General features: G+C 40.2%; 1 protein-coding gene across 1 annotated transcript in view; it reads right to left on the bottom strand.

Moving 5' to 3' along the window:
* The window catches only part of LOC123831702 (cytochrome P450 2J2-like), a 28,536-nt gene extending 16,221 nt beyond the window's left edge, over positions 1–12,315 (bottom strand). The window contains exons 1-2 of the mRNA XM_045858825.1: positions 11,994–12,315; positions 3,935–4,097 (exon numbers count right to left, since the gene is read on the bottom strand). Of these exons, the coding sequence (XP_045714781.1) occupies positions 3,935–4,097; positions 11,994–12,194 (364 nt within the window). The 5' untranslated portion in view covers positions 12,195–12,315. The remainder of the gene's footprint in view (positions 1–3,934; positions 4,098–11,993) is intronic.
* Positions 12,316–20,023: the final 7,708 nt, after the last annotated feature.

The raw sequence follows: 20,023 nt of genomic DNA, 5'->3' as shown, positions 1-20,023 counted from the left end.
CTCTGGCTAGTTCATCTTCTACCCAATTTTGAAATGATGAAGTTCTTCGAGAGAAGGTCTTCTCTTCTTTTTTAAAATATGTTTTATTAATTATGCTATTATAATTGTTCCATTTCCCCCCTTCATTCCCCTCCACCCTGTGGACCCCCTCCCACCCACATTCCCCCCCCCCTTTAGTTTATGTCCATGTGTCACGAGTTCTTTAACTTCTACATTTCCCATACTATTTTTGCCCTCCCCTTCTTTTCTACCTGCCATCTATGCTATTTATTCTCTGTACCTTTTCCCCCTCTCTCCTCCTCCCACTTCACTGTTGCTAACCCTCCATGTGATCTCCATTTCTGTGGTTCTGTTCATGTTCTAGTTGTTTGCTTAGTTTGCTTTTGTTTTAAGTATGGTTGTTAATAACTGTGAGTTTGATGTCTTTTTTTACTGTTCATATTTTTTATCTTCTTTTTCCTAGATCAGTCCCTTTAACATTTCTTATAATAAGGGCTTGGTGATGATGAACTCCTTTAACTTGACCTTATCTGAGAAGCACTTTATCTGCCCTTCCATTCTAAATGAAAGCTTAGCTGGATAAAGCAATCTTGGATGTAGGTCCTTGCCTTTCATGACTTGGAATACTTCTTTCCAGCCCCTTCTTGCCTGCAAGGTGTCTTTTGAGAAATCAGCTGACATTCTTATGGAAACTCCTTTGTAGGTTACTGTCTCCTTGTCTCTTGCTGCTTCTAGGACTCTCTTCTTCATTTTTACCTTGGCTAATGTAATTATGATGTGCCTTGGCGTGTTCCTCATTGGGTCCAACCTCTTTGGGACTCTCTGAGCTTCCTGGACTTCCTGGAAGTCTATTTCCTTTGCCAGATTGGGGAAGTTCTCCTTTGTTATTTGTCCAATAAGTTTTCCACTTGTTGCTCTTCCTCTTCTCCTTCTGGTACCCCTATAATTCAGATGTTGGAATGTTTAAAGATATTCTGCAAGTTCCTAAGCTTCTCCTCACTTTTTTGAATTCTTCTTTCTTCATTCTTTTCTGTTTGGTTGTTTCTTTCTTCCTTCTGGTCCACTCCATTGATTTTAAACCCAGTTTTCTTTCCATCACCATTGGTTCTGTGTGCATTTTTTCTTCATTTCACTTATTGTAGCCTTCATTTGTTCATCTAATTTGGGACCCAAATCAACCAATTCTGTCATCATCCTGATCACCAGTGCTTTGAAATGTGCATCTGATAGGTTGGCTATCTCTTGTTCGCTTATAAGTATTGGCTGCGATGCTTTGATTTGTTCTGTCTGAGCCTTTTTGCTCTGGTCGTGCTTGTTAAGGTTTTGAGGGGTGGAGCTTTAGGTGTTTTCCAGGGTGGGGCAACCCATTGGCTATGTTGTGATGTTGTATGTGAGGGCGGGGTCAGAGACAGAACAATGGCATTTGCTCCGCTCTGTCTAGGACTTCAGTCCTCTCTGCTGCTTCCCACTAGCAGATTGGGCCATTCTGGTGCTGGCTTCTGGGTGGGTGGGCTTGTGTACATTTTAGGACTCTGTGGGTCTCCACAAGGAACTCTCCTGTGAGGCTGGGAGATTCTCCTGGCACCACAACCCCCAAAGGTGTTTTCAATCAGTGCTTTGAAGCTTTATTTCCTGAAGCTGGGGCCCTGGGTTGCGCGGTCTGTGTTGTTGTTTGTTTCACCTGGTTTATCTGCATGTGAATGTGTGACTGTGGACAGACAGCTGCCTTGTGCGCCTCACTGGGTCTGCTCCTTGCCTCCATGCCCAGCCAGGGTCTGCCACCGGGTCTGTTAGCTGCCCCTGCAAATCTGGGGTTTGCCAACTGCCACCTGCACCCTGTGCACCAGCGTCTGCCAGCCACCGCTTTTTCTTGCCGGGATCCCTCGACACCTCTCTATAGGCCTGTGACTCCACCCCTCTTACCGATCTGGATGAATGGTTGTCAGATTTCCATACACTTCATTTCTCTCTGTTCTGGTTGTTTTTTTGTTTCTAAATTTTTGTTGTCCTTAGTTTTGGTTGTGCGAGGAGGCAGAGTGTGCCTACCTACGCCTCCATCTTGGCTGGAAGTCCAGGTCTTCTCTTCTTACCCTATACTCCATGTCTGAAAAATCTCACACCTAAACATTTAAATAGCATCTATTGATAGTGATCTTCTATTTCAATCTCTGAACTTCAGACACAGATATACGACTGTCTGCTTGACTTCACCAACTTTAAAGGCATTGCAAACTCAGCATCTGCATGATGGAATTTATGCTGTTCTCTATACAACTCCCCACACAAGTCAAACTTACCTTGCCTTCCAAACACCCTTCTTTCCATACATATACCCATTTGGATGTCTACCTAAACACTTCCTTCTCCCTCTATTCCCTCTTCTTCTAGGTCATCACATCCTACTGGATTTACCTCCTGAATATCTTGAAACCATGTATTTTCACTGCCACTGTCCCAGGGTAACCTAGTGTACTGTCCTGTCCTGCTACCTTCCTAGTCCAAGCTATCACCTTCTCTACCCTAAAATGCTGCAACAGTCTGTTTCTTCCTTTATTTCAGTCACTACATTGCAACCAAAACAAGTTTTTAAAATGTACAATGTTTATATGATGATTCCTCTCTCTACTGAAAACCATTTAAGAGCTTCCTTGTTTTAGGATAAAACCCAAAATCTTTATGCAATCCTTGCATAAACTATTCCTGGCCAAGCTCTGCAGCTTCATCTGCATTTAATTATTCCATTTGATCTCTGTTCTTGCCGCATTGGCCACTTTTTCATTTCCTCAAGTTCATTGTGCTTCTTCTCACCTCTGGGACTTTTTGTATTCTATTCCCTCTGCCTGATTGCCTCTTGATTAAATTGTTTGTCACTTACATTAGTTTTTCCTGAATCCTAGGACTAGATTAGATAGGTCTAATAAACGCATTCTGCACATATCTACAAACAGCTTTAAATCATTACAGTTAGATAATAGTCTTTCTCTCTGAATAGAACTTGACTTACATAAGAACATGGATTTTATCTGTCCTCATTGTTGTATTGCTGGTGCTTAGCACTGTGCTTCACATTGCAGATAATAGAGTAGATGGATGTAGAGTTAATAGATAAGATATTTCAAAGAGGAAAGGGAAGCATCTGAAATATTGATCGTGCTCTGGTGGAGTAATAAATTTGAGTTTTTCATTTAGATTTTTAAATGTTTAAGTTTATTTAAAGATAATTTAAACCATTCATACCAAACTGTTCTAATGTAGACTGGAAGGCTTGAGATAGCCTGTGGACACGGCCTTAATGATGAAGCATAGGGACCTACAGTTGAGCAGAAATGACAAAACCAACAGAAGGAAGCAGATCCACATCCCTCATCCTAGTGGAAGAGATCTGCAGTGGGAGACCAGAAAGAGAGGAAGTATTGGCTCTCAGTGCATCATGGAATGCTGCATTGTTTATCAAAGCCTGGTCACTTGTTTTTCAAAGTGTGCACAATGAGTTCACACAGGAGACATAGTTTATTCTTAATCCCTGACATTAGGGCTGAGCCAACATAATCCTCAGAGAGGGAGCCTCTGTAGGGAAATGAGAACATCAAGCTTCCACTAAAGGCAGCAGTTTTATAATGGGCATGGTCTCTAGGGTGGGCTGAAGAGGTCTAGTCTCAGAGGCACCATTAACAGACCTTAGAATTATTAAATGTATACATCTGACATTGGGCAAGAAACTAACCATTTTTCTTATTTTTTTAAAGATTTTATTTATTTATTTTTAGACAGGGAAGGGAGGGAGATAGAGAGAGAGAAACATCAATGTGCAGTTGCTGGGGGTTATGGCCTGCAACCCAGGCATGTACCCTGGCTGGGAACTGAACCTGTGACACTTTGGTTCACAGCCCGTGCTCAATCCACTGAGCTACACCAGCCAGGCCCAGGAACTTACCATTTTTCTTGAAGATCCGTTCTCGAACGGGGGATTTGGGGCGGTCAACAAACTTGTGGCCCTGGTGGACAAGGGCCTCCTTGATTAATGGCAATCCAGTTACAACAACTGTAGGCCAGACACCAAACTCCATGCTGAAAACATTCCCATATTTCTTCACATACTGAAAAATAAATAGTTAGATGTGAATACGCACATCTTTGTGTGTCCAAGAAAGAAGTAGTGTGTAGCTGGAGGGCTTGTATTGAGAGCAAGGGTGTGTGCTCTCTTTGAGCTGACAGGAATGTTTCTCCTTGTTTTATTTTTCCCCTCTTCTCAACTACACTTGAATTTAATTCACTATAGGATTTGTACATACCTTATAAATCATTTTACCATATTGCCAACCTATAGAAATGGAGTGAGCATCTTCCACTGTCCTGAAAATGAGTTATGAAGATATAACTCATATATAGTAAAGATATGAAGATATAGTAAAATAAACAAGGTCTCTAACCTCAAGCATCTTAGAGTCTAGTGAACAGAATTCAGCACCTGTGTCTCAAAGAAGGCTGACATCTGTGCAGTGCAAGTTTGGAATAGCAAGCATGGATTTCTTACTAAATCATATTTGCTTAAACAAAAGAGAAGTCCCCTTTCTCAACATGTGCTTTGGAAGGCAGAAAATGCATTCCAGGGCTGGGACCAGTGGTGAGGAAAAAGCACTCTAGCTCTGGAGCTGTGTGTGAATGGTAACTCTACAGTTCACTGGCTGTGGGCTCTTTATAAAATTGCCTGATTCTTTTGAGCCTCAGCTCCCCAGCTAGAAAAGGCAGAATATGGTCCCTCCATCAAATGGTTCTGTGAGGAAGAATGAGAGCAGCAATGTGAAAGGCACTTTGTTTCCTGGTACCTGGTGCATAGCCGCTGGAGTCTCTGAGGAATGAATGCACTCTGTGGTGACAGAGAGGACCAGAGCCCAAGGATGTGTGGAAGGAATGCATTCCTGATTGCAGATGGACCCAGCCACTGGGTACCATATTAAGCATCTTTCATGTTTTACCTGATTCAATCTCACAATACCTTACAGTAGTAATGATTTCCCTTGTCTTTCAGAAAAGGAAAATGAGTCATAGCTAAAGTAATGTAGTCAAGGTGAGAAAGGTATTGAGTGGTGGAAAGATTTTGCAGGCATTGAGTAAGATTCAAGGAAAAGAATGTGCATCTGAGGTGGTCCCAGGACCTTAGAGTTTAGTGGGGTCCTTAGACTTTAGTGAGAGCAAGAGAGTTAAAGTGATAGTGAGAGAGGGACAGAGGAGAGAATGGAAGAGTATGTGGGTGTGTCATGAATATGCACAAAGGTGCAGGTATGTACAGGACAGGTTAAATGACAGGGAGTGGTCACCCATCAAAGTCTTTTCTGGCCTGCCTATCAAGAGAAGGCTCTTGGTAAAGCCTGGTCCCTGCCTCTGGTCTGCTGCTCATGTCCAGCCTTAGGCAGTTGATGTAATAGGAGTGGTCTGTTTCCTCCAGGTATCTGGGGCCTTGTTTCTATGATTTCTGAGCACTCATGCTCCCCCATGTGCCCCTTATTTTCCTGGACCCCATCAGGCCCATTGGAGCAAGTACAATGGATTTGGTCACATTCTACCACCTGTCTCCCACAATGTATTTATGTTGGGAACCACCCTGACTGGTATCAGAGGCTGAAACCCTCGCCTAGCTAAGGCTAAGGGAACGCCCTTGGAACCGTAAGCCGGCAAGGAGACAAAAGCTTATCTCCCTGGCAGGAATGCTGCTTCTGCTGCTTTATTCATAACTGAACCCCAAAAAGCTTGGTCGGTTAGCCAAAGACGGGTAAGATTCCCCATGGGGGGAACGACCTAAGCCAGGCACGATCACTTTGGGAGGCCCACCAAAAGAAGGACTTGAGGGGCTGCAGCAAAAGGGGGTGATGGACCCTCACTCCTCGGCTTTGACAAAGCCTGAGTTCTCAGCGTCTGGAAGAAAATCTCCTTATCTCTCAGTGGCTTTAGTTCCCTTGCTCCACCTAAGCCTGAAACAATGACAGGGTAGTACAGCTCGGTACTGAGAAGTGCGGATTTCCCGGGGTGATCAGGCCTAAGAAAGAACATGTAAATTACTGTGAAACCTTCTTTGTTTAGAATGCTCTCAGTTGAATGAGAAGGGTCTTAGGAGGAAGTTATTTTGTTCCTCAGTCTTACAGCTCTTTGACCGCCAACTCAATAGACCGGCAGAGTTCTTTGTTTTCTATAGTTCCTTACTTCCCCTAATGAGTACTGTACTTTACCTGAATTATTATGCAAAATGAGCCCAATAAAAGCAGGTATGGAGGGTAAATCAGCGTGCTCCCCACTAGGGGGGGTGGCCATTTCGTCCCTACTTCCCCACAGAAACTAGTTTGTCTCTGTGCATGTGGTGTTTTTTCTTGCATGTGTTTCGGCGAGCCATCCGCAGCGTTCCGTGGTCACTGCTGGCCGGTGACCCACGTGCAACATATTTACAAAGTGAAATACTGCTCAGCCATACAGAGGAACAAAACTCTACCCTTTGCAACAGCATGGATGGACCTGGAGAACATTATGCTAAGTGAAATAAGCCAGTCAGAGAAAGACAAGTACCATATGATTTCACTCATATGTGGCATCCAATGAACAATCTGAACTAACAAGCAAAATAGAGACAGACTCATAGACAAAGCACAATATAACTGCTTTGGGGGTGGTTAATGGGTGGAGCAATCAAGAAAAAGGAAAAAGGATGCTTGGGCATGAACAACAGTGCGGTGATCAGGGTGGATCTGTGGAGGCATAAGAGGACACAAGGGGGATAAATAGTACTGGGAAATGCAATAAAAAATAAATTTTAAAAAATCAAGACTGAACTCAATCCTTCCATTGTTTTTTTTGGGCCAGAGTCTTCCATCAGTCTGTGTTCATCTCTAGCACAGCATACCCTGTCTTGCTAGAAAGGGAAGAGTCAAGATTCCATCTCCAGCTGGTCTGCTGCTATGAAACTGCAGGGATATCTTGTTGAACGCAGGGATAGATTTCTTAGGCTTTACAAGAAGGGTTTCTTGACTACTTAAGGATACTCAATAAGGATGTTTTTGGAACAGCTGAATATCTCAGATTAAGTTCAAAGACAACCTAGATTCTCAGCCTGTACTTGGAAGGGAGTCAGCACACCATTAGTATTTACCGAAGTGAATTTCTTCGGAGTTCCATCTCTACTAGTTCTATGTCCATGTATATGAATACTCCAAGATTACTGGATGAGAAACTTTTATGGTATGATGAGCTGTGTAAACATGGATAGGTCACAGGACCCCCTGAAGCCCTGGTGATACCCAACAACTGTTGAATATACTGTACTGGTCATTGTGTTAATTGCTGTACATGGAAATAAATGTATGACTCAGAGGGAATCTCAGAAGACTTTGTAAGATAGGCCATACTTTTTAATGTATAACATTAAACAAGTCATTTAATAAACAGACAATAAAAGAATGAATGTGGTTAAAAATAAGATGTTGAGAAGGCTAACACAAGCTGATATTCAAAAAAGAACACAGAAAAATAAAGAGGAAAGCACTAACATAGCAGCTATATAAGGGGTAAAAACAGTAGTAAGAGAAAGGAAATTCAAATGAGGGATGAAAATTTCAAATGTAGAATTAAAGAATTAAGTGGAGCAAAATAAATATTTTGAGCAAAGAACAATTACAAGTGGAAGGTTAGTGATAAAAGAGTTGAGCGAGATTCTACTTGCTCTACATACTTAAACCCCAGAACCATCAGGGCAAAGAAACAAGGAAATGAAATAAAAAAAGGAAGAGAGTGTACTAATTCTCAATCCCACCAGGTGTAGGTGGGAGGGACCCTCCTCTGAACTATTACTAGCACTGAGCAGTGTGTGTGCACATGCGTGCAAGTGTGTGCTTATCATTCCAATAGACAAAAGCAAAGTCTTTTATGTATTTTACTGGGGTTTAATACCTTTCTGGCAATATCTATGTTGTATTTTAAGTTTTTTTGGTTTATGTTTCCTTAACATTTTTTTATCAAAAGTTCAACTTTTTATTTATTGATATGTAGAAGACCAAACTAAATGTTACAAATGGGTATCATTTTATTTTTATTACACAGGAGTATGAAAAGATACACACCATAGTCCTACGGAGGTATTACTGACAGCTGGTGTGTGTGTGTGTGTGTGTGTGTATGTGTGAGTGTGTGGGTGTGTGTGTTGGTGTTGTGGGTGCAAGTGGGGGAAGATTCCTTCTCATTCCCTGAAGTGTATTTTAAGTCATCTCAAAGTGTGTTTATTGCTTTTCTAGTTAGAGAGTATTTTTATTCAATAAAGCAAAGGAAACAAAAGAAACCTAAGGAAATAAGAAATAAAACTTGATAGCAGTGCCCGTTAACTTTTTGTCATAGAATCCTTTGAAAATTTAGTGTATGTAGTGGATCTGCTCTCCAGTAGAGTACTGTATGCATGTATAGTTATGCATGCAGATTCAGGGGTTCACATGTCCCCTGGGGCCCACAAACTCCTGATTTCTACTCTTGTACAGAAATAAGGAGGCAACCCTTCCCATGGAGCAGATCAGGGTAGATCTCTGACTTCAATTTCCCCCACAGGAAGGAAGAGGCTACCCTAGCCATCTTAACTGTCCCCACCCTCATTCTTTTTAGCATGATGAGAATGGAAAATGGAGTCCTGCTGGGGTTCTTATAAGCAACACATTGTGTGTGTACAGCAGAGGGAGAGAGGGAAGACCAGGATAGCACTGCAGGGGCTTTAGAACCTAAGTTGACATTTGAACCACAATCCACAAATGTGATAATTCTGACCATAAACCCACTGATAACCTGCCAAAATCAGAGATTTACATGGTATCCAGAGTCATATAACATCATACACAAAATATCCAGGATACAGTCCAAAATTATTCAGCTTACCAAGAATACAGAAAATCTCAACTTCAATGAGTAGACACCAACACTGAGATGATACAGATGTTGGAATTATAGGATAAATATTTTAAAACTTATTATAAAAGTTTTGGGAAACAAATATAAACACTCTCAAAATTAAAAAGTAAGAATTCTTAACAAAGAAAAAGGAAACATACATAAGAATCAAAGAGAAATTTTAGAAGTGAAAAATACAGTAATCTAAACAAAAAAATACTCAATAGAGTAACTCCATTGCTGAGGGGTAATGACAGATGAATCAGTAATATTGAAGAGAGATCAATAGAAAATTTGGAAAAAACAGAAAAGAAAACTGAGACCCAGGGAACTGTGTTAGAATAACAAAAGATCTAACATTTGTGCCATCACTGTCCAGGAGTTCCAGAACTAGAGAAAAAATCATGTGGAGCTGAAAAAAATATGTGAGGAAATAATGGCTGAAAATTCCTCAAATTTGGTAATGGGCAAACCTAGACATTCAATATTCTCAGTCAACCCAATAAACGCACAAAATTTAAGACCCAGAGAGATCATAATCAAATCTGTGAAAAGTAAAAACAAAAAATTCCTAAAAGCAGGCAGAGCAGAACAACTCATTGCTCATGAGATACAATGATTTAAATGATAGCAGATGTCTCGTCAGAAAACATGGAAACCTGAAATAAGTAGTACAAAAGTGCTGAATGAAAGAAACTGTAGACCTACAGTTCTATATCTGCTGAAAATGCACTGCAGAAAGGAAGGTGAAATATATTATTAGATGAATGAAAGGAAAGAGACTTTTTCTTCCAGCAAACCAGCTGTAAAAGAATGATTTTAGAAGTTTTTGAGATATAAGGAGTAGTAATGGTAGAAATGTTGGAACACTGGGAATGGAGAAAGAGCAACAGAAAAGGGTAAATAAATGGCAAAACATAAAGTATTCTTTTCCTTTTGAAGTAAAAAAACTGTGTTTCCCAATTAAAAGCAAAATTATAATATTGTCTGATGTGGTTCTCGATGTATGTGGAGGTAATATTTAAGATATTTATATTAAAAAACATGGAAGCTAAGGAGACCCAAACTGTCATAAGTTATCTATACTGCACTTGAAGTGGTAAAATATCAAGACTAGGACACTGCATTAAGCTAAGAATGCAAATTGCAATCTCTAGAGTAATCACTTAAAACAAAATACAAAGAGATGTACTCAAAACACTAAAATAAAACATAATCTTAAAAAAATGTTCAAGTGACCCACAGGAAGACAGGAAAGAACAAACAGGAATAAAAAACAGGAAACATAAAAAAATAAAATGGCAGACTTGTTTCAACATATCAATAATTACATTAAATATAAATTATCTAAATTTAGCAATTAAAAGAGATTGACAAAAGAAAAAGATGACCCACGTATGTGCTGCCCATAAGAATCTCATTTCAAATGTAATGATGGAAGTAGGATAAAAGTGAAAAAATGGAGAAGCATACACCATGCAAATACTAATAAAAAAAGAGCTGCATTGACTACATTATATCATATAAAGTAAAGTCCAGGCAAAAAAAGAATCACCAGGGATGAAGAAGGATGTTACCTAATAATTTATGAGTCAATTCACCAAGATAATATGATGATTATAACCTTCATTCACCAAGTAAACAAGCTGCCAAACGCATAAAGGAAAAATAAACAGTACTGAACAGAGAAATAGTCAAACCTGTACTTAGAGTTGGAGATTTTGACAGGACTCTCCCAGTAATTTGTAGAACCAATAGATAAAATGTCAGAAAGGGCACAGAAGAGTTCAACAACACAGTCAAGCAATAAAAATCTAATTGACGTATTAAGCACTCTGCCCAGCAACAGCAGAATACAGATGACCCTTGATCAAAGCCAGGACTAGGGGCTTCCACATAACAAACAGTTGAAAATCCACGTACAACTAGCATACTTTTCCCCCCTAAGCATGCATGAGAGTGTAGCTTGAGCCATAAAGCCAACCTTAACATATTTTTTAAACCAAAAATTATACAAAGTATGACCTCTGACCATAATGGAGTCAAAATGGAATTCATTAACAAAAAGAAAAGTGGAAAACTTCCCAATTCTTGAAAATTAAACAATGCATTTCTTAAACTAGGGTACAGATTTAGGAGCCTAGCTTTAAAATGCTTTGACTAATGCTGTTAGTGTTACCAATTGGTTGTTCCTCCCAGAAACTGATAAAACCTTCTCCATCCAGACTTGAGTATATAGGCACATGCTTCAAGTGCTCCAGGCATTTCCAGGGGAACTAATCTTTTTGTACACATCTGCTCTGAGTCATGTTACTATGGATCCTTCACTGTTTCATTTGAAGTTCAAAAACCACCTATCACAGTGTTGCCTCTCAGCAAGGAACCTGTGTTGAGAGGCAGAAAACCAAGAAAGTGTTGGATGTTGGAGAAATTTTTAAGGATTTCAGAGTGGCCCTAGTAAGGAGTCCCTGATGGGAGATTATTATAAAGAAGTGGAAAGAGGTCCTAAGGGTTCTAAGTGGCTTCTGATGGAGACTGAACTTGTCAAGGAGAAACATCCTGAAGTGCTAAGAAAATCTGAGTTGAGGAAAGACATTTTAGCATATTGCATAATTACTTCCAGACAGATAATTGCAGAACACCCAGGTGCTCAGTCATCTTGGTGGTGGGAGCAATTGAGTTGAAAAGAGGTGAGGATCTAGGTGGTATTAGTATTTTACACGTGGGAAATGGAACATTTGAGAGGGAAAGTCCAGCTTTTTCCTTTAAGGATACCAATACTAAAGAGGACAAGGTCATCATGTTACAATAATATGTTATGATAATGTTTAACAAGATACCATTCAGTGAGTTTAAGAATGTAATATGCCTAGCACATAAATGGTAAACAGTTAGCAATATTTCATCCCTAGAAAGGGCATATGGAATCCTGCCAGCTGAGGAAAATGAGGCTCAAAGTGGGGTTCACCAGAGGACTGGCATTAGCAACAGCCACCCATCCTGCCTCCCTCAGTCCCCAGAATGGTCCTCCACCTGCAGGTCATAGTCAGGACCCATGGTCCAGCACCTTAGTCTGCTCCTACCTTCTGAAGGGACAGATGAGGCTGCTTAAAATCCAGTAGAAAGAAGTTCCCAAAGAAAGTCACACTCCTGGGCCCTGGCGGGTAGTTCATTGGGAGTCTTGGCCTTTTGAAGAAGTTTGCAAGGACCAGGAAGAGGACGCCACCGAGCAGGAGAGTGCTGGGATTGAGCGACCTCCAGATGGCTGCCACTAGGGAGCCCATCGCCCCGAGCGTGGGTCGTGCTCCTTGCTTCTCTGTAGTTTGAGCAGGTGAAGTTCCAGTCTGTATCTGTCAGTACAAAACCTTCAGCACTGCCCCTCCCTACCCTGCCAACGAAACTTTGTTCCTGAATTTCGCTGGGCTCCGCCCCCTGCTGCTCAGGGCCAGCCCAGCTCCAGCTTCCTCTGTTCTCTCTCTGCCCCTCCCCCTCTCCCCACCCAGCCAGGCAGTGGGCCAGATGCCAGGTGCTGAATACCAGGGAGAACCCGCACTAGTCTTGGAAAGTCTCATCCTGGGACTGCTGTGGCTCTTGCTTTTATGGTTTCAAGGCATCTCAGAGAGCCTCACAGGCTTCTGAGCTCCGTGTTTTCCAATCACACTCTCACACAAATTTCTGGGATCTGAACTGTGCCTAGTAAACAGTCAAGCCAACAGAAGCAGCTGACCTTCCTTGGGCACTTATATCTAGGCAGCAGACTTGCCTCTTCATACGAATTACTTCACTCTTACAAAATTAGGCCATGCTCTTCTTAGTCCCATGTTGCACACAGACAGGTTAAGTACCAAATACATGGTGAGTAAATACATTTACTGATTTGCAAAACATCTAAATGAGGTAAGAGCCTTACATCAAAGCTCCTAGCACTGACCCTAGTCTTTGATAGGTGATTAACACTGAAGAGGTATCTTTCCAATGTCCTGATGGACATACTAGTCAGACCTTTGCTTTTATCCTTCCAGGCTACATCTTCCTGTTTACTACAGTTTTTATCCATCCATACAATGTTGTGATTTCACAACATTCCAGGTTGCTATTTGTTGCTGCAGTTCATTCTCTTTAACAGCTATGTAATATGCTCTCATTACACCACAGTGTTTTAAATTGAGTTTCAGGTGCACAACATAAAGATTCGATATTTGTATACATTTGGAAAATGACCACCACAACACATCTAGTTAATATCTGTCACCATACATAGTTACAAAAATTGTTCTTGTGATGAGAACTTTTAGGATCTACTCTCTTAGCAACTTAAATAGCAGCACAGCATTACTAACTATAGTGGCTTTGCTGTGCTTTACACCCCCAGGACTTATTTATTTTATAGCTGCAGGTTTGTGCCTTTTGACTCCCTTTACTCCTTTTGCCAACCTTCCACCCCCTGCTTTGGGAACCACCAATGTTTTCACTGTATCTATGTGCTTGGTGTTTTATTTTTTTACTTTCAAAGACTCCACATATAAGTGAGATCTTGTTATTTGTATTCCTCTGTCTGACTTATTTCACTTAGTGTGATGCCCTGGAGGTACCCATGTTGTCACAAATGGCAAGATTGCATTCTTTTTTAATGTCCGAATAATATTCCATCACGCATATATATGATGGGATGTGTACAATATCTATGTATATATATTTATATATGGTGACATATACACACACGACACATATATGACTTATAAGTATATATGTGTAAATAGGTATAAATATGTAATATATATTTATGTTATTTTATATGTTATTTTATACTTTATACATACATATACACATATATATGATGGAATGTGTACACATACACATATAAATAAATTTCTTCATTATCCATCAATGGACATTTAGGTTTGTTTTTTGTCTTGGTTATTGTACATGATGCTGCAAAGAACATGGGGGTGCATGTGTCTTTTCAAGTTAGTGTCGTGTTTTGTTCATATAAATATATGGAAGTGGAGTTGCTGGAACCTATGGAGTTCTATTTTTACACCATAATTTCTTTACCCATTTCCACACTGATGAAAAGTTGTTACTTATCTCCCTCTTCTCTTTGTAGTTTTTTAAAGAAAATAGTACATCTTTAGTACAGTACTGCAAGTGAGAGATTGTGCCAAGGACTTAAAGGAATTATGTCACATTTAAGATTAGATGATCTCTATTGACTTCTCATAGATTTGTAAAAATGAAGGACTGGACTTTAACTGGAAGCTGCAAGAATTAATGGTTTGGATGGGATTGTAAAAAACTGATTCAAACTTGTACAAGAAAAATTAAGACCACTTATTTGAAACCAAAGATAAAACCATACCTTCCAATGTGGTTTCTCATGAATTGTTTTTTCCCACTTTTATTTAATACTTGTTTTATTCATTACCCTTTAATCACCTTATTCCTATCTCCCAGCAATCACCACACTGCTGTCCATGTCTCTGAGTCTTTCTTCCTTTTCGCTTCATCTCTCTACCCCTAACCTCCACTCACATCCTGTCATCCTGGCTCTCCATCTGAGTCTGTCTCTATTTCCCTTGTTAGTTCAGTTTGTTCATTAGATTCCACATGTGAGTGAAATTGTATGGTATTTGTCTTTTTCTGACTGACTTATTTCACTTAGCATAATGCTCTCCAGGTCATCCATACTGTCACAAGGGGTAAAATTTTCTCCCTTTTTACTGCCCAGTAGAATTCCATTGAGTTAATGTCCTATAGTTATTTTATCTACTGATGGACACTTGGTTGCTTCTGTATCTTGGTGATTGTAAATAACACTGTAATGAACATAGAGGTGCTGATGTTCTTCCAAATTAGTGTTTGGGATTGCTTTGGATAAATTTTGAGAAGTGGGATCACTGGGTCAAAGGCAGATCCACTTCTAATTTTTTGAGCTGTCTCCATACTGCTTTCCACAGTAACTACACCAGTCTGCATTCCCACAAATAGTGGAAAAGGATTCCCCTTTCCCCACAACCTCACCAACACTTGCTATTTGTTGATTAATTGATGATAGCCATTCTTAGAGGTGTTAGGTGGTATCCCATTGCAGTTTTCATTTGCATTTCTCTGATGGTTAGTGACGTTGAGTATCTTCTCATGTCTCTGTTGGCTATCTGGATGTCCTGTTTGGGGAAGCGTTTTTTCATATCCTTAACCCATTTTTAATTGGGGTGTTTGTTTTTGGTGTTGAGTTTTGTAAGTACTTTATAAATTTTGAATATTAACCCTTTATCAGATGTATCTGTGAATATGTTCTCTCATTCCACGAAAAAATAGTCCATTTATTTCTTTGATGATTTCCTTGGCTGTGCAAAAACTTCTTAGTTTGATGTACTCCCACTTGCTTATTTTTTCTTTTGTTTCCCTTCCTTGGGGATATAGATCAGGTAAAAAATTGTTATGAATAATGTCCAAAATTTTGCTGTCTGTGTTTTCTTTTAGGATTTTTATGGTTTCAGGTCTAACATAAAAGTTTTTGATCCATTTTGAATTTATTCTTGTGTGTGGTATAAGAAGTTGGTCTAGTGTTGTTTTTCTGAATGTGTCTGTCAAATTTTCCAAACACCATTTATTAAATGTACTATGTTTAGCCCATTGTACATGCATGCTTCCTCTGTCAACTATTAATTGACTATAAAGGAATGGGGTATTTCTGAGCTCTTAATTCTGTTCCACTGATCTATGTGTCTGTTTTTATGCCAGTTCCATGCTGTTTTGATTAGTATGGCTTTATAGTATAGTTTGATTCTAAGTAGTGTGATTCCTCCAACTTTGTGCTTTCTCAGGATTGCTGTCTATGTGGGGCCTTATGTGGTTCCATATACATTTTTGAAATATTTGTCCTAGTTCTGTGAAATACGTCATTAGAATCTTGATAGAAAGTTAATTGAATCTATAGATGGCTTTGGGTATTAAGGACATTTTAAAGATGTTAATTCTTCCTGTCCATGAATATGGTATGTACTTACACTTATCTGTATCTTCTTCAATGTCCCTCTTCAGTGTCTTATAATTTTCTGCGTACATGTCTTTTACATCCTTGGTTAGAGTTATTCCTATTTGTTTTATTCTTTTTGAAGCAATTGTAAATTGGATTGCTTTCTTAGTTTCATTTTCTGATAGCCCATTATTGGTGTATAAAAATGCAACTGATTTCTGGATATTAATTTTGTGTCCTGCCACTTTGCTGAATTCATTTATCAGTTTTCATAGATTCTTGTTGGAATCTTTGGGGTTCTCTATGTATAGTACCATCTCATCTGTGAATAAAGACAGTTTTACTTCTTCCTTTCCCATTTGGAGGGCTTTTATTTCTTCTTCTTATCTGATTGCTGAGGCTAGGACTTCCAGTACAATGTGGTATCAGAGAGGTGAGAGCAGACATCCCTGTCCTTTTCCTGGTCTTAAGGGGAAGGCTTGTAGTTTTTTGCCCATTGAGTATGATGCCCCAGTGGGTTTGTCATATATGGCCTTTATTAAGTTCAATTATCTTCTCTCTATTCCCACTTTGCTGAGAGTTTTTATGATACATCTGTGCTGGATTTTATCAAATGCTTTTCTGTAGTTATAACAAACTAAAAAGTTTTTGCACAGCAAAGAAAACCATCAACAAAATGAAAAGATAACCCACAGAAAGAGAGAACATTTTCACAGATACATCTGATCAGGGATTAATATCCAAAATTTATAAAGAACTTATAAAACTCAACACCAAAGCAACAAACAGAGCAAATAAAAAATGAGCAAAGAACCTGAATGGACATTTCTCCAAAGAGGATATCCAGATGGCCAATAGACATATGAGAAGATGCTGGATGTCACTATCAGAGACATGCAAATTAAAACCACAGTGAGATAGCACCTCACACCTGTTGGAATGGCTGTGATCAATAAATCAAGAAACAACAAGTGTTGGCAGGGATGTGGAGAAAGGGGAATCCTTTTGGACTATTTGTGGGAATGGAGACTGGTGCAAACACTATGGAAAGCAAACTGGAGAGAGCTCAAAAATAAGAAATGGGGAAGAAATATGGCATCGGGGTAGGAGGGAGAAGATTTCATTTTCCCCTACACATGGGAGAAAATCCTGGCCGATGTACGGAGTAAAAGAACAAGCAACCAACATACTTCAACATATATCAAAATAAGGGACCAAGAATTGTGGCAGAACTGAAAATCCATATGGTGAGAGTAGTGCTGCAAGACGGTAGGGTCCCAGGGACCAGCAAGGGGTCCAGGGGCAGGCTGCAGCCCCAGGTCCAGCTCCTGCTGCTGCGTTTGCCACAGAGTCCTTGGGAGAGAGCCAGGGAAACTGCTCCCTCCCCATCCAAACAAGGTCTGAGAGGCACCGGGAGGAAACCAGTTGCTAGCAAGCACACAAGAGCTGTGAGCACCCTCAGAGTCTGTGGACACCCGCTGGGTTAGCTCCTTCAAGGGGCCCTGACCCCCATGGTCATCGGTCTGGCTCGAGAGTTGGGCTGCAGGAGAAGCCAGGCCATTGTATGGAGCAGCAGGCTTGAGTAGGAGGAATTTCTCAAGAGGAAGGAGTGAAAAGACAGACACTGTTTGGGGAATTCTCCTACAGCAATTGCTCTGGCCTCCCTGCCACCCAGCCCCGGGCAGTGATCCAAGGTTGCATAGAAGGTTGTGCTTGTGTGGAGGACCCTGCGCACCCCCGTAGCACTGGGAAGGGTGAGGCAGTCTGGCTGAGGGCGCACTCGAGGGAGTGCACCCTCGCACCCCAGCCCACAGTGATAACCCTGGGAAAAGGCCTAGTTCCCACACCCTGGGCACAGGGTAGAGGTGCCATGATAGCTCCCCAGACAGTGGGTGTGGCTGACTGAGTGCAGATCGATAATGAAGAAAAACCATACCAATCACCCCTCAGCCTGCCGCAGCCAGCAAGACCAGAAAAACTGGTTTGGCCACTTTGAAACCAAGAGGCTTTTTAATTTTATTATTTTTTTAACAATTCTTAATTTTTTAATTTTTATTATTTTTATCTTTCAATTTCTCTTTCCTCTCTTTCCTTCTTTCTTGTTTTATTCCTTCCTCCTTTCTCTCTTCCAATTTTATCTCTTCTTCCTTATTTTGCCTGCCTTTTTTTTAAATACTTATAAGTGAGACAAAAACCCTGCCTTTTTTTAAAAAAAATACCTACAAGTGAGACAAAAACCTGGGACTTTGAAAAGACCAGAGTTGAACCCAAAGAAGGGGCATCACAACAGCTGTGATAGTGAGACAAATTTCACTCTGCTATTACAGAGAACGTGCAAGTTATTGCATATTTGTATTATTATTATTTTTCCATTGTTCTCACATCTTTTATTTTAATATATTTTTTTGTATTCCTCTTCTTTCCATTTAGTCTGCTTTGCTAGGCTGGTATATTGTATCATTTGACAGGTTTCCCCTGATAACTCTTTCATAGTGTATAGGTAATTTACTGTCCTTCACCTCCCCTGTTTCCCATTAGCACACTACTCAAGGTCCTATACTCCCTATTCTTGTTATCTAGATCTCATAGATTCTGTCATACGATTGTTGCTCTACTATTATTGCAAATAATTGCTGTTCCATGCAATTGCAAACATTTCACAACACCCCTCCCAGATCTTAGCCCACTTCACAGTTTCCTGAACTCCATTACTGTAGTGGTTAACTCTATTCTCTCACACACTACACCTATTTACTGTCCTTTACTCTCACCTTACATCAGAATCTGACCTCCCACAACCTCACTGCTTTCTAGATCCAATACACAATCCTTCTTTCCCCAATAAGAGTCTTATCTTCTTTCCATCCTTTCTAAAAATCAGCTAGCTGGGTGGAAGATCACGGTTAACACTATACATAGCCAAGGATCTCCTATCTCTTCTCTATTAGCTGCTACTGTAAATATCAGAGAATACTCTCTTGCTGTCTTAAACCATTTTGCCTTCCCCCTACAACTGATCACACAAAAGAGTAGGTGGAAGTGGTGAACACCAGGATACCCACTGGAAGAGGAAACCCAACAACAAAGGAACCACTAACAGATAACAACAGAAGGTAAAGGAGGGAGTGGAAGCCACAGTAACCTCAATCCAGGACCTATCTGGAAACACAACTAAACAGTAGAGACACTATCCAGTACAAACAACTGAACAAGAGCAAGAGAGAATCCTCAAAACCTTATACACACAAAAGAACCAGCTTCAACACAACCTGCCCTCACCAGCACAACAAAATACAAGAGGTGGTGGACAGAGTGACCCTCAGTTAACCAGCTGGTGGGAAGGACCCACCAAAGAAAGACCCAGCAACAATCAAAACCCAAAGACAAACACAGAGCCAACTTAAATGGCAGCCCAAGACCAGTGAGCTCGAGAGATCAAGAAAACTGCAACACTGAATCTCACAGGTATTCTACCACAGAAGTTCACACCATAATTACAGGGAGCCAGAACAGATCAATTTAAGAAGCTGAGGCTAACAAGAAGAGTCTCATAAACAGTGGGAAGACAAAGAAACAATCCCCAAATGAAAGGAAAGGAGGAAGCCTCAGAAAGAATGCTAAATGAAATAGAGGCAACTCAACTATCAGATATTGAGTTCAAAGCAATGATTGTCAGGAAGCTCAATGAGCTCACAATGAGCTACCAGAAACTACAGGGAAGCTACAGTGAACTCACTGCAAACTATATCAGCATGAAAAAGGAAATAGAAACTATCAACAAGGACCAAGAGGAAATGAAGAATACAATTTCTGAACTGAAGAACACAGTAGAAGAAATGAAAAGCCGGATTGATGAAGCAGAAGATCGGATCAGCGAGCTGGAGGACAAAATAGAAGAAAACACCCAGAAAGAGCAAGAAAAGGAAAAGAGGCTCCGAAAGAAAGAAGAGGGATTAAGAGAAATGCAAAACAATATGAAAAGTAATAATATCCATATAATAGGGATACCAGAAGGAGAAGAAGTAGAGCAAAGGTATAAAAAATCTATTTGCAAAAGTAATGATGGAAAACTTCCCTAATTTGATGAGACAAAAAGTGACACAAATCCAGGAAACACAGAGAGTTCCAATCAAG

Source organism: Phyllostomus hastatus, unplaced genomic scaffold (genome assembly GCF_019186645.2).
Source record: "Phyllostomus hastatus isolate PE091 unplaced genomic scaffold, TTU_PhHast_1.1 phas_contig_147, whole genome shotgun sequence".
NCBI lineage: Eukaryota > Metazoa > Chordata > Mammalia > Chiroptera > Phyllostomidae > Phyllostomus > Phyllostomus hastatus.
Note: the sequence above shows the minus strand (reverse complement) of the source record. Positions and strands in the feature narration are given on the sequence as shown.